The following is a 15,250-nucleotide window of genomic DNA, read 5'->3' as shown; positions in this document are numbered from 1 at the left end:
TGTCCCACAGCTGCTCCCCAGCCAGGACATGGAGTACAACTCAGGAAAGTGTGGGATCATGCACTTTGGTAGGAAGAATAGAGGCATGGAATATTTTCTAAATGGGAAGTAAATTCAGGAGTCTGAAGTGCAAAGAGACTTGGGAGTTCTAGTCCAGGATTCGCTCAAGGTAAACTTGCAGGCTGAGTCAGTAGTTAGGAAGGCAAATGCAACGATGGCATTTATTTTGAGGACTTGAATATAAAAGCAGAGATGTACGTCTGAAGCTCCATGAGGCTCTGGTCAGACCACATTTGGAGTATCGTGCGCAGTTTTGGGCCCCATATCTCAGGAAGAATGTACTGGCCCTGGACAGCATTCAGAGGAGGTTCACGAGAATGGTCTCAGGAATGAAAAGCTTAACATTTGAGGACTCTGGTTTTATACTCGATGGAGTTTAGAAGGATGGGGGGGGCATCTAATTGAAACTTTCAGAATACTGAATGACCTGGACATAGTAGATGTTGGAAAGATGTTTCCATTGATGGGAAAGACTAGGACCCGAGGGCACAGCCTAAGAATAAAGGGAAGACCTTTTAGAAGGGAGATAAGGAGAAACCTCTTCAGCCAGAGAGTGGGGAATCTAGGGAATTCATTGTCACAGAAGGCTGTGGGGGGGCCAGGTTATTGAGTAAATTTAAGACTGAGATAGATAGGTTCTTGAGAATCAAGGGGATCAAGGGTTACTGGGAGAAAGTTGGAGAATGGGGATGAGAATCTTATCAGCTATGATTGAATGGTGGAGCAGACTTGATGGGCTGAATGGCCTAATTTCTGCTCCAATATCTCATGGCCTTATGCGGCTTGCCAAGGGTGACCTATCCTGCTGGCAACCAGGCTTCCAGCTCCAAGTGGAAGAGGAAGATTCTCTGACGAGATGCTTGTCCAACCAGAGGCCGGTTATTCCCATATTTTGTGCAGAGAGGCTCCCTAATGAACTTACCAGCAGCAAACGAAGGAGAGAAGCAGGCTCTAATTGGAAAAGCTATTAGCTATGCATATGTAGGTCACCTCATCTGGCCCGATTCCAGTGCATCACAAATGCTGACAGCGATAGCGGCAAGACTGTGATCGACAGTCAGAGGGAAAAAGGAGCTGTGCATTGCTTAGCCCTTGTCCCCATCTGCTTCCCTACTGGCCAGAATTTGGTGTTTTGTCATTCCCTCACCACATCTAATCCTTAACCGAAAAGGCACAAAAACAAAGCTTTTATTTATTAACACAGCTACTTGACACTTTTAATGTCTTTTTAAAAAAATAATTACTCATTTAGATAAATTAACGATTTATTGTGATGTGGAGGTGCCAGTGTTGCACTCGGGTGGACATGGTCAGAAGTCACATGACACCAGGTTAATAGTCCAAAAGGTTTATTTGAAATCACAAGCTTTTAGAGCACTGCTCCTTTGTCAGGTGAAGTGGTTCATCACCTGGCGTAGTGTGACTTCTGACTTTAACAATTTATCACTTTAGAATGGTTTTATTTCTGAAACCATAATTACTTTTGTCTCAAATCTTCTCTTTTTGGAATCTGCTCACTTTCCCCAAAGAGAGACAAAGATGGATATGTGGCCCTCATACAAAAGGGTTGGACAACCCTGCTATAGAGCACAGGACACCCCAAAACACTTTGCAAACAATCAAGTACTTTTAATATTTAGTCACAGTAACATTGGAATAATGTAGTCAGAGTCAGACAGCACAGAAACAGAGCTTTCGGTCCAACCAGTCCATGCTGGCCATAATCTAAACTAGTCCCACTTGCCTTTGCCTAGCCCATATCTCTCCAAACCCTTCGGATTCCCACTTCTGAACACCTCTATAAAGTAATTTTCCAAATACCTTTATATATACACAAACCACACTGTGAAAAAAATTTGCCCCTCAAGTCTTTCTCCTCTCACCTTAAAGATATGCCCCCACCCTTGAAATCTCCCATCCTAGAGAAAAGATACCTGCCATTCACCTTATCTATGCCCCTCATGATTTTATAAACTTCTATAACCTCAACCTCCTACGCTCCAGTAGGATGCCATTGGCTGTGAAATGGCTGGCTTGCACCCAATGCACAAAGGCCACCAAGACAAAGAGGAGATTTACCTGTGGGCATAACCCTTCTCATGGATGGCTTTCAGTCCCCCGCAGATTCCATGGAAAACCTTCAATATGCATTCTTCAGGCATAGAACAATTGGTATCCCTGAGCTTCTCTAGCTCTGTCCACAACGAGCCGTTCTGTGAAGGGAAAATCAAAAACAATGTTACTCTTGTTTTTTAAATAATTCTACTTAATTCAGTGTGTAATCCAGAATGACTCTCTATTGCATTGCTGTTTTGTCAACACTGCTCAGTGGATAGCACACCCTCACCAACGCTGTACTGAGGGAATGCTACACCATTAAGAGATGCCTTCTTCAGATCAGAAGTTAAACCAAGATCCTATCTGGCCTCTAAAGGCCACATAAAAGATCCCATGTTACCATTCTGAAGAGCTGGGAGGTTTGTCAATATTTGTTCTCTAATCAACATCACAGAAGGAGGAATGTCACATTGCCGGTTTTTGAATCTTGATCACTTTCCACAACGATTACACTTCCCAAATACTTAATTGGTTGTCAGCACTTTGGGATGTGTGATGCATTTATATAACACATTTCATGATGAGTTATTTCTTTAGCCAGAGGGAGCTGTATTTCGGATGAGATATTAAATTACTGCCATCTGCCTATCTGTTCTGAAGAAAGGTCACTGGATCTGAAACATTAACTCTGCTTTCTATCCGCAGATATTGCCACTCCTGTGAATTTTTCTAGCAATTTCTGTTTTTGGGCCTGTCTGTCTATTCAGATAGTTATAGAAAATCCAATGGCATTACCGAAACCAGAGTACGATGCTCCCCCAGGAGTCTTTTAAGCCCTAACTAATCAGATGCTCATTAATTTTATTTTCTGCTTCTGGAATGTGTATGTGCAATTGATTACTGTGTGTCCACATACAAAGGCAAATCATTTTGGGATGAACCCGTGGACAGATCAGGCAAAGTAAAAATTACATATTACATAGAATTTACAAGATAAAGCTGCACATGCAGCATGTGCTGATGTCCACACTTGAAAACCTGTCTTCTTCCATTCTAACTTGTCAGTCTTGCAGCATATCTTACCAATCCTTTCTGTCTCATGTAGTAGTTTCCTTAATTATCATGCCAAGATCCCAAGTTATTTTCCCTCTAAACATCTCTCTTCTTTTACACTGAGAAAAGTTTAACTTTCTGATTAAGCTTTCAAATTACATCCTTAACTGTCTGTTCTCCCTTTATGCCACTGCATGTCAAATTGTACTTAATTATGAAAACGTGCATTCCCAATGCAGTGCCATTGAAGGTGACTGCTGGGTGCTCTGCATCTAAATCAGAATGTAGACACTCCACAGAAAGTCTGATCAGTAATTCAGAAAAGGATCATATGCAGAATCTTTTAACATATCGGTGGCAAATTACTCACTGAGTGAGCTCGTGCTTACACTGAAAATTGGTCATTTAATTTGTATAATTCCTTGTCACTATCCGCCATCCCCTCACCCCGTCAGTTGGGCCCCTGGCTAGCAATTACATTATGAAACACTAATTCTGCACAACCAGTTCTCCACTTAATGATGCATCAGCCTTCAGCACAAGTGTTTTATAACATGTGTTGTTATGATGTTGAAAGGCCATCTACACTTTTTATTGGTTTTAAACCAAAGCTATCTGCTTCTTTTTAAGTGTTTATTTTCAATCATTTATTTATTGTAAGTCCTGTTTATCTCTGCTTTGCTAATTTTAAAAGCATTCTATTGCAATATTGTACTGTAGCAGGTGGCAATGCGCAATAACTGCACAGCCCCACCAAGTGTTTGAAGTCAGTCACTTCAAAATTGATTGGAAGGGGAATATTCAAGAGAGAAACATGAAACTTGAAACAAAACTAAAATAAAAGCCTGCATATTTCTCAAGAAGAGACTCAGTTGATACCCACCTGAGATGTTAATCCATCTTTTCCCAGCTCCTAACTGAGGTGCTGCATAACTGCGTTGCTAAGATTGAGTTCACTATCATGGGCAGCAGGTGAACATGCCTTCTAAACATCACAGCAAGTCCATAAAAATAAAATAGCTTTAGGCAAAAATTTAAACCAAGATTATCCCTGGACGTGCTTCCTTATTTAATGGCCCCTTCATATTCAAAACGGGGCAGAATAATTGCAAGAACAGATGCCTTGTTAGGAGTGAAAAATATAAAAGGAAAGCTTGATTAGAGAGTGCAGAAATAGAATCAAAAGGAAGTTGGACAGGAATATGAAGGGAACTAACGTGCAGGACGTTAGAGACTGAGAGGGGGAGTAGAACTGACCTAATTCTTCTCCGAGGAGCCAGCATGGAACGATGGGCTGAATGACCCCTTTCTGTGATTATTAAGTACTGACGAAGTGTAGTAACTAGAAGCAAGATGACACCTACTTTCACACAGAACTAGAAAACAATGATCAGAATCTTTGTTATGTTCTCTCTTAGAGACCTGGCATGAATTCATCCAAGTGTGGTGATTTATCTACAGCCAAACATTTCAACATTTCCTACCTCATAATGTATGTTCCATCCAATATTTCAGAGCTCACCTCCTTAACTAGCAGCTCCTTCATTCTTTTGTTTTTTTGAAAACAGATGTGAAGCATTCAATATGAGCAATGACCATGTGACATGCCTCCACATGTCAGTAGCCTTTTGGTCTCTAATTGGTCCTATTCTTACTGTTAGTTACTATACCATTACATCGTCATGATGAATCTTTGCAAAAAATAAGATATATGAGCAGAATTAGGTATTCAGCTCATCAAGACTGCTCCACCATTCAGTCATGGCTGGTATGTTGCTCAATTTAATTCTTTTGCCTTCTTTGTCCCGTAACCCTTGACCTTTTATTTATTGCCAATTTTATTTTCCAATATTCTTTCATGCCCTCTGCCTGCTTTCCTAATTTCACCCTGTCTTAATTATACTTCTCCAGGCCTCTTGCAGCATTAACCTCCAAGCATCTGATATAAAGTTTAATTTTTTGCTATATCCTATTATGTATGTTCTCCTACACCCAGCAGCAGGTGGAGGTGCAGGCCAGGTGTGCCTAGGTATGAGAGTCCCTTCCTCTTTATGGGAACACATTTCTCCTGAACTCTCTCTCGATCTCATCAACTTCAAGTATATGTTTCCAGTCCACTTTTTCAAAATCACATCTCAGTTTGGTCAAATTAGCTTTCATCACCCCCACCTTCCAAATTTACAACTTCCCCCCGACTGATGATTTTTTGTTTTGGCCTTTATTAGAATGTAAACGGATTGTGTTCAAAACCACTACAATACTCATCTAGTGATACATCTTTCATATTCATTTCCTAAAATATCCAAAACTGCCTGTTTTTGTTATTGGGGTTGCTATTTGCCAAATAATGTTGGATGAGGGACACATATTGATCAAGATACCAAGAGTACTGCCTTACTGTGCTTCATGATGTTGTATGAGATCTTTACACCTGCTTGAAAAGGTAGATAGCAGCAATTTTAGAATCAGAGAAATGGTACATTACTGAAATGTCAGTGAGGATGTACGCAGATCATCAAATAACATAGAACAGTACAGTAACAGGCCCTACAGCCCATCATGTCTGCACCAATCACGATGCCATTCTAAACGAATCCCATCTGCCCTTAAATAGCCCATATCCCTCTATCACCTACTTATTCACATAGCTGTCTAAAGGCTTCTTAAAATGTTCGTATTGTGTCTACTTCGACCAGCTCCACTGGCAGCGTGCTCCAGGAACCACCACCCTCTGTGCAAAAAACCTGCCTGACATATCACCTTTAAACTTTCCCTCTTTTACCTTAAAACTAATATTTGTCATTTCCACTCTGGCAAAAAGACACTGACTATCCACCCTACCCATGCCTCTAATAATTTTACACACTTCCACGTAGGCTGCTCAAAGTAGGCTACTCAACACCCAATGCTCTTATAAAAGCAATCCAAGTTTGTCCAATCTCTCCTTATAGCTAATACACTCCATTCTAGGCACATACTGGTTAATACAACCTAAATCAGAGGCAAGAGATGTCAGCTAAGCAGGGTTTGGTATAAATAGGTTAAAGGTTCAATATGATGGAAACTCACGTTTGTAGGGATAAAAGTAGGCTGCAGAATTAAAATCTATGTATTGCAAAAACAGGCTGGACTTGTTTTCACTGGCGCATAGGAGGTTGACAGAAGTTTATACAATCATGAGGGGCTATAGGTAAAGTGAATAGCAAAAGTCCTTTCCCTAAGATGGGAAGCTTAAAGTAGGGGGCATATTTTTAAGGTGAGAGGACAAAGATTTTAAAAAACGGATATGAAGGGAAACTTTTTTTAAAAAACAAACCACAAAGCATGGTTGATGTGTGCAATAAATTGCCAGAGGAAGTGGTGGATGCGGGTACAGTTGTAATGCTTAAAAGACATTTGGATAAGACTGAACAGAAAAGGTTTCGAAGAATATGTGGCAAACGCAGGGAGTTTTGGAACATGGTCAGCACGGACTGGTTGGATGGAAAGGTCTGTTTCAATGCTGTATGGCTCTATGCTCTCCATTTGAACTTCTCGCAGGGGTGTAGAGTTAACTGACGTAGACGTGCATAGAATCCCTACAGTATGGAAACATACTATTTGGTCCAACAAGTCCACACGGAACCTCCGAAGAGTAACCTACCCAATTTATTCCCCTACCTGATTACACTATATTTACCCCTGAGTAATGCAGCCAACCTATACATCCATGAACACTATGGGCAATCTATCATGGCCAATTTACCTGACCCGCACATCTTTGGACTGTGGGAGGAAACCGGAGCACCCGGAGGAAACCCACGCAGACACAGGGAGAATGTGCAAACTCCACACAGACGGTCACCCGAAGCTGGAATCGAACCTGGGTCCCTGGCGCTATGAGGCAGCAATGCTAACCACTGAGCCACCATGCCACCCATATAAAGGGATTGTAAATGGAGAAGCTGCCAGACCCACCTTAATATAAGGCAGCAGCAGCCAGCCCTCACACTTTGGTCCTTTGTCCATGATGCAGTGAGCTTCTAAATGCAGGATGTTTGGGTGGTTGAACATCCGATGCATTTCCATCTCATTAAGCACATTTTTGCGATCTTCTTTGTCATGGCAGATGATACGCTTCAGGGCGTAGAACTTTCCATTCTGAACACTCTCCACCAGATCCACATAGCTGAACCCCCTGAAATAAAAAAAGGGAGAAGGGACTGTGAACAGAGAAGGGAGACATTATCTCCACGTTACTCATACCAACAACTGCCACATCTGCTGAGGACCAGGCAGGTGGGCTCACGAGACTTGTGCCAAACTCAAAGAGATAACCAAGGAACATCCCAGAATTAGAATATGGCATACAACTTCCATCCTCACATTCAAATCACTCAAAAGGTAACAAAAGCACTTCACAGAAGTGTAACCAGATAAATTTTTTTAAGAATCTTATACGAACAAGACAGGTGATGAGATGCTCTGTAACCAGCTCCAATCCCGCAACTCTCAGATTGCTGTACATCTCCAATTCTGGCTTCTTATACATTATTATGACCAACTGTTCATAAATGGTGTGCCTCCAGCAGCAGAAACCCCAAGAGCAGGTCAAAGACTAAGAACCCTGCAAGGAGCAACTCACCTCCTGACTACCTAAAGCCTATTCACCATCTACAAGGCATGAGTCAGGAGCTTAATGGAATGCTTCCCACTTGCCTGAAAGGGTGCAGTTCCAATAATACTCAAGAAGCTTGAAACCATCCAGGAACAAAGCAGCCCACTTGATTGGCACCATACCCGCAAATAACCACTCCCTTGATTACCAATGCTCAGTAGCTGCAGTGTGAGCCATCTACAAGATATACTGTAGAAATTCACCAAAGATCCTTAGACAGCACCTTCAAAACCCATGACCACTATCTAGCAGGATAACAGTAGCAGATGGGAACACCATCACCTGCAAGTTCCCTTCTCAGCCACTCACCATCCTGACATGGAAATATATTATCATTTCTTCACTGTCACTGGGTCAAAATCCTGGAATTCCCACCAGCCTCCACCTAACCAAGGGCATTGCGGGTCAAACTACTACATGGTCTGCAGCAGTTCAAGAAGTAGCACCTTTCCAAAAGCTGCTAGGGATGGGCAGCCACGTCCATACTCATGAGTGATTTAAAACAAAAAAAAATGCTGTGCACTCAAGTTTGGAATTCTCTTCCTGAACTTCTCCATTCTCAATTAAGATACTCCTTTAACCCACTCTCTTTAACCAAGCTTTTGCTCACGTGATGCACTAAATCCCTGTATGTCTCAGGGTCAAATTTTGTTTTGATAACTATTCCTGCAAAGTGGTTTTGGATGTTGAGCCAAATTAAAGTGGCAATTAAATGCAAAACTGCTTTCACCAAAAACTTAGAGGGTTTTACACTTCATAATCAGCAGCAAAACACATAGATAGTCTAACTTATTGTACAATTACACTGTATGATATCTCATGCAAAGGCTTCTACAGGTCTAGAAACTTCTTTCAGTGTTTGTGTTGAAGATCTGGAGATGGGATATGATATAACTGAAACTGAATCTGCCCTGATCAAATACCGTTCAGCAGGCATCACAGGATAGTAAGCAGGAACTGAAACCATGTCATACATAACATCCTGAATGCTTATCTGTGTGATTCATTGCTGAGCTGGGATTCAACCTTCAGAACAACTGGTCTGCATGACTGATATTTCCAATAGAATTAGCGATGTAGAGGAGAGACGCAATTTGAAAATCTTTTTACGAGAACATACATAGGAACCCAGAGCAGGAATACCTGACCTCATCTTGATCACAACTCCACTTCCCTGCCAATTATCCATAAGTTTTAACTAATTAAAGATCTGTCTGTCTTCTAAAATATATTCAGTGTACTGACAACCACTGATCTTTGCAGTAGTGAACTCCACAGATTCACAACCCTTTGAAGGAAGCAATTCCTCCTCATTTCTGCTTAAATCTGACACCCTTTAAGGATATATAATTTAAAAAACAAAATCATGCTAATCTTTCACAAATCACTTGTGAGACCTCAAGTTGGGAGTACTGCGTTTATTTCTGAGAGGCATACTATAGGATGGTTCGTAGGCCTTGGAGAGAGGAAGACGGGCTTATCAGGATATATAGAGATAGGTCTAATCAGTGTATCGAAAATTAAGAGGGGATTTCATACGGCAAGTAGAAACAAAATATTTATACTTGTCATAGATTTTAAAATAAGTAACTGTTACAAGAGTTAGAAGGGAATGGAGGAGAAATCTCTTCATGCAAGAGACTGTTAAGATCTGGGCCACCACATAGAAATGTGATTGAATTTGACCCCACTGGAACTCTGAGAAGCTAAATTAGACGTGTTCTCAACTGGGACTCATTTGAGAGCTAACAGGCAAGAAAACTGTCAGTGCAACTAAACTAAAGGCTGCATGGTCTTTACAGATTCCTCCAGTGGTGAACAAGGCAATTCGCTGATTCTCATCATTTACAGAGAATGAGACATAATCCATATGTAAGGAAACAAGACATAAAAGTAGCTTCAGTCACATACCCTTCGTCCAGCTTCTGGATAAAGAAATATCGCTTATTATCAATGGTGATTGTCCCACGAGAGCAGATGCAAACGGTCTGGCCCATGATCCAAGAGGCATCCTTCAGATTGCTAAAGAAATGTAAGAAGAATCAATTTCAAAGTATACTATAATCCAAAAATTACAGATTAAATTTCCTGACTGATCTTAGCCAAGGATTCTGAACCATCTGAATGAACTCAGTGTTGCAGGCAAATTGATAAACATGGATGAAAATGGATTAGTGTAGGATAGATGGGCCTCAAATTCGTTCCACAGGTCAGTGCAACATCAAGGGCAGAAGGGCCTCTAATGTTCTATAAATTGCTGACTGGCAATTAGATGAAGGAGTTTGCGTGGGGGGGTAATCTTGGTAATAGGGGGTGAGCTTCTTGCATTGGTCAAGTGTAACATGAAACAAGGAGGATGTTGGATAATCTTGTGGCAACTTTCTAAACACAAGATTGTCCAACCTGTCCTCCTAACTCAGCCTTGCCTTCAGTATCATGAGTCAGTTGCTTCCAAGGTCCTTGCTTTCACCAACTGTACAGTTCAAATTCAGCTGCTACAGATTTACAAACACTGCAAGTTGCTGACACAAAAATATTTTAATGTACATTTTAGGATTTATCCACTAGACATTAAAAACACCCTTTTCCAAAGCCTAGGCTTCACATAATTCAATGAAGAACACTCAAGCAAATAAGGAGTGGCATGAAATTATTTAAGACCATTATTTTAAAATCTATCTATAAAGAGGACTTCATGCTTCAGATGGTAAACTGAGCTTTAAAACATTCTGAAGTGAGATAAAACACGAACATAAACAATATCTTATCTGGTAGCAAGTTTATGATTTGAACTGTGGTGTAGTACATAATTCCTCAGAATGGTTTGTGTGGGGAATGAATTTCCAGAAGTCGTGACTGTGGGGACAGTTACAACATTTAAAAGACATTTTGATAAGTACATGAATCAGAAATGTTTGGGCAGATATGGGCCAAGGGCAGACAGTTGGGACTAGTTTAGTTTGGGACGATGGTTGTCATAGACTGGTTGGACCGAAGGGTCTGCTTTCATGCTGTATGACTATGACTCTTAAGAAAGTTCATTCTAAGGCCCTCTGACCTCGCAGTGGACAAATCAGTTTGACAGTAGAACTGGCATGAAAACCAGGGATGGCATTTTGTCTGCTCTGTAGAAAGCTACGTAGATCTCGAAAGAGGGTTGCCAGCCACATCAGAAACAGTCAGTCAGTCACTTTCAATAATGAAGGGAAACCAGCAACACGTTTTTTGAATATTCAAGACAGGTTAGTGGTTATGTTTAAAATAGACTTAAAAACAGAAAATGCTGGAGAGACTCAGCAGGTCTAGTGTTTGTGGAGAGGGAAACAGAGTTAATGTTCTGAGCGCAAAGTAGAATATTTACAAGTTCAGAATCATCATATTGGACTTTGACCATGGGACATCGGAGCAGAAATTAGATCATGACTGATAAGTTTTTCCAACCCCGTTCTCCCACTTCCTCCTGTAACTCTTGAAAATCAAGAATCTCTTATTCCTAAATATGCTCAATAACCTGGCCTCCACAGCCTTCTGTGGCAATGAATTCCATTGATTTACCATGCTCTGACAGAAGTTTCTCCTTATCTCCGTTCTAAAGGGTCTTCCATTTTACTCTAATGCTATGCCCTTGGGTCCTAATCTCTCCCATCAATGGTAACATCTTCCCAACACCTACTCTATCCAGACCATTCAGTATTCTGTAAGTTTCAATTAGATCCCCCCTCATCCTTCTAAACTCTATCGAGTATAGAACCAGAGTTCTCAAATGTTCCTCACATGTTAAGGTTTTCATTCCTGGGACTATTCTGAACATGCTCCAAGGCCAGTACATCCTTCCTGAGATATGGGGCCCAAAACTGCACACGATACTCCAAATGTGGTCTGACCAGAGCATTATAGAGCCTCAGAAATACATCCTGCTTTTATATTCATGTCTTCAAAACAAATGTCAACATTGTATCTGCCTACCTAACTACTGAGTGCGGCGGTGGAAAAACACAGCTGATCAGGCAGCATCCGAGGAGCAGGACAGTTGACATTTCGAACATAAGCTTTTCATCAGGAATTCCTGATCCTCCTGCTCTTCGGATGCTGCCTGATCAGCTGTGTTTTTCCAGCGCCACACTTTTTGACTCTCATCTCCAGTCCTCACTTTCGCCTCCTTCCTAACTACTGATTCAATGCGCAAAATTACCTTGACAGAATCCTGGACTAGAACTCCCAAGTCACTTTGCATTTCAGACTTCTGAATTTTCTCCCCATTTCGAAAATAGTCCATGCCCATGCCTTTATTCTTCCTAACAAAGTGCATGACCACACACTTTCCTACATCGTACTCAATCTGCCACTGTTTTGTCCACTCTCTTAACCTGTCCAAATCCTCAGTATTACCTGTCCCTCTACCTATCTTTGTATCATCTGCAACCTTAGCCAGAATGTCCTCAGTTCCTTCATCTAACCTGTTAATGTATAAAGTGAAAAGTTGGGATTTCAACAGTGTTGCAAAACACGACTTGAAACATTAACTGAGTTCTCTTTCCTCTGATGCTGCCAGTCCTATATCCTCCAGCAGTTTTTGTTAATTTTAGATTTTCAACATCTACTGTATTTTGCTTTTATTTTAAAAAATAAGTTAACTTGATGTAAATGTCAGAATAAAGACATTTTAAGTGCCCCACATGAACTGTCGGGTTCAAGACAGCAGCTCACCATCCATTTCTCAAGGGCAATTAGGAATGGATGATGAATGCTAGCGTAGTCAGCAATGTCCATGTTTTGGCAAAGAACTTTAAATAAGAAAACTGTTCTGTCATTTGGGGGCTTATTAGCTGAGCTGGCTAGACAGCTGGTTTGTGACACCAACAACTTGGGTTCAATTCCCACAATGGCTAAGGTTACTAGGAAGGACTCTCCATCTCAGCATCCTCTCTCACCCGAGGGGTGGTGACCTACAAGTCTCTCGCTCCCTCTCTTATGGGCGAGCAGTCCCATGGTCTGTTAAGACATTGTGACGTTAACTTTAAGTTTTGAAAATGGACACCAATACAGGACACTTAACAAATGAACTTAAATGCGACTGATGGAAAATAATCTGATGGAAAGCTATTTAATCAGTTAAACTAATAACTCTGAAAAACACATGGAAGCATCAGAAAATCTAGTAAAACCATGTTAATGGTTATGTTGTCCTAGCATACACTGTAATAATCAGGATCAGCTAGAAGTAGACGTTAATTTCCAACTGTTCCACATTTATTCTATCTTGAAGCAGAGGCCTTGCTCCTCCTTGCAGTAGCATTTCCATTCAGATGACTATAATGGGATATGATTAAAGTTTAATTTGTGCCCTAGTTTTCTGCAGTGTCCTGAAATCAAATGGTTCTGTGATGAGTACTATATAACATGGTATCTGTTACAATGTGGTTTTGTAAATTTGCCTCCAAAAAAAAAAATCTTTTCAAGGATTTCCCATAGTAAGATTGTTAAACGCATTAAACAAAGTTCTGCCCTGTTTGTATTAAAGAATTTCAATTTTGATCTTCCCAATCATATTATTTAATAATAATATTGCAAAAGAGTGTGGATTCAGATCAACCTTTATTCATTAATAAAACATCTTTTCATCACAAATAGTGAACTATAGAAATTGTGTTTATACAGCAGCTTTCATTACCAAGATGCCCCGAAGTGTTAGGAATACTTTTGATTAGATTAGATTACTTACAGTGTGGAAACAGGCCCTTCGGCCCAACAAGTCCACACTGCCCCGCCGAAGCGTAACCCACCCATACCCCTACATCTACCCTTTTACCTAACACTACGGGCAATTTAGCATGGCCAATTCACCTGGCCTGCATATCTTTTGTGACTGTGGGAGGAAACCGGAGCACCTGGAGGAAACCCACATAGACACGGGGAGAAAGTGCAAACTCCACACAGTCAGTCGCCTGAGGCGGGAATTGAACCCGGGTCTCTGGCGCTGTGAGGCAGCAGTGCTAACCACTGTGCCACCGTGCCGCCCACTTTTGAATTACAGTAACTGTCGTGACATTAGAAATAATAATACTCACCCAACCAGGTTAAGAGTGCTTTGGAGTGACAAGCCAGACGAGGTAAAGACAGATTTCCCTTCTTGAAAGGGCACTCACAGAGCAGCTTTTGTGGCAACTAGCTATGGTTTTATGGTTTCTCATAGGCTACCCTTTAGGGCAGCACTGTGGCTCAGTGATTTGCACTACTGCCTCACAGCACATGGGACCCAGGTTTGATTCCAGCCTTTGGTGACTGTGTGGATTTCCTCCCACAGGCTAAAGATGTGCAGGTTAGGTGAATTGGCCATGCTACATTGCTCATAGTGTTCAGGGATGTGTAGATTAGGTGCACTAGTCAGGGGTAAACAGAATGGTGAGTAAATGGGTGGGATGCTCTCTGGAGAGTCGGTGTGAACTCGCAGGGCCGAACGGCCTGTTTCCACACTGTAGGGATTCTATGATTCTATGCAAATATGACAGTTAACTTGTGCACAGCAAACTCAATAAGCAATTCATACCGAAGAGATAAACAGTTTCAATGAGGTTGATGGAAGGATAAATAGCAGCTCAAGCCACAGGGATAACTCCCTGCTCTTCAAAACAGTGCCAGAGCATCAGAGAGGATACTGAGGTCTCATGTCATTAGTGTCCCATCTCAATGTAGCACTCAAGCAAAGACAAAAGGAGAGAGTGCATCCAACAGATGGATACTTTCAAACATAGTCAACATTGGGGAAAATAGGCATTAGAGAAATTGTCCTCATAAGTCAATACATTTTCTATTCTGTTAACCTCTGAGAAGCAGTAAAGTACAAATAAATGAGATTAATAAAATGCAACAAGTCCACACACATATATACAGGTCATTCTGTTATAATGCGTGTTTCATCACCGTGAATTCACTGTAACACGATTGATGAAATGGGAACACTTTCTACAGAGCGAACTTTTAAATTTGTGTTGGCTGTAACACAATTGTATCACCAACACTGTAAGCACTGTTTTGAAGCCTGATTTTTCTATAATGTGGGGTTGCACAAGAACACAACCATCACGTTATCAAAGAACTGACTCTACTCACAACTCTGGAATATGAAATTATTCAAATTCATGGCAAAGAAGGAGACTGCTTATCATATAGCTAAAAGAGCCACACACCTTACACACTTTCAGCTCTGGGTCCATATCGCTGCAAAAGGTTAACGCAAACAGTGAGTTCCTCTCTCATGGTCTTCTGTGCAGTCGGGACATGTCAGCCTTTCAAAGGTTAGACCAGTTGGAAAGCTGAATAATCTACTCCTACCTATTGTGCAAAGTACTTTCAGGCAGTGAGTTCGAATTTCCCAAATCCCCATCTATTCTTACCAATTACTTTAAAACTCTGCAAGGGAAA

The 15,250-nt window shown here is 41.1% G+C and overlaps 1 protein-coding gene across 1 annotated transcript in view; it reads right to left on the bottom strand.

Annotated features, from left to right (window-relative positions):
* The window catches only part of stk16 (serine/threonine kinase 16), a 34,362-nt gene that overhangs the window by 17,467 nt on the left and 1,645 nt on the right, over positions 1–15,250 (bottom strand). Inside the window, exons 2-4 of the mRNA XM_072579957.1 lie at positions 9,740–9,850; positions 7,129–7,348; positions 2,140–2,273 (exon numbers count right to left, since the gene is read on the bottom strand). Coding sequence (XP_072436058.1) covers positions 2,140–2,273; positions 7,129–7,348; positions 9,740–9,825 — 440 coding nt within the window. The 5' untranslated portion in view covers positions 9,826–9,850. The remainder of the gene's footprint in view (positions 1–2,139; positions 2,274–7,128; positions 7,349–9,739; positions 9,851–15,250) is intronic.

The sequence above is a fragment of the Chiloscyllium punctatum genome, chromosome 10, assembly GCF_047496795.1.
Source record: "Chiloscyllium punctatum isolate Juve2018m chromosome 10, sChiPun1.3, whole genome shotgun sequence".
Lineage (NCBI taxonomy): Eukaryota > Metazoa > Chordata > Chondrichthyes > Orectolobiformes > Hemiscylliidae > Chiloscyllium > Chiloscyllium punctatum.
Note: the sequence above shows the minus strand (reverse complement) of the source record. Positions and strands in the feature narration are given on the sequence as shown.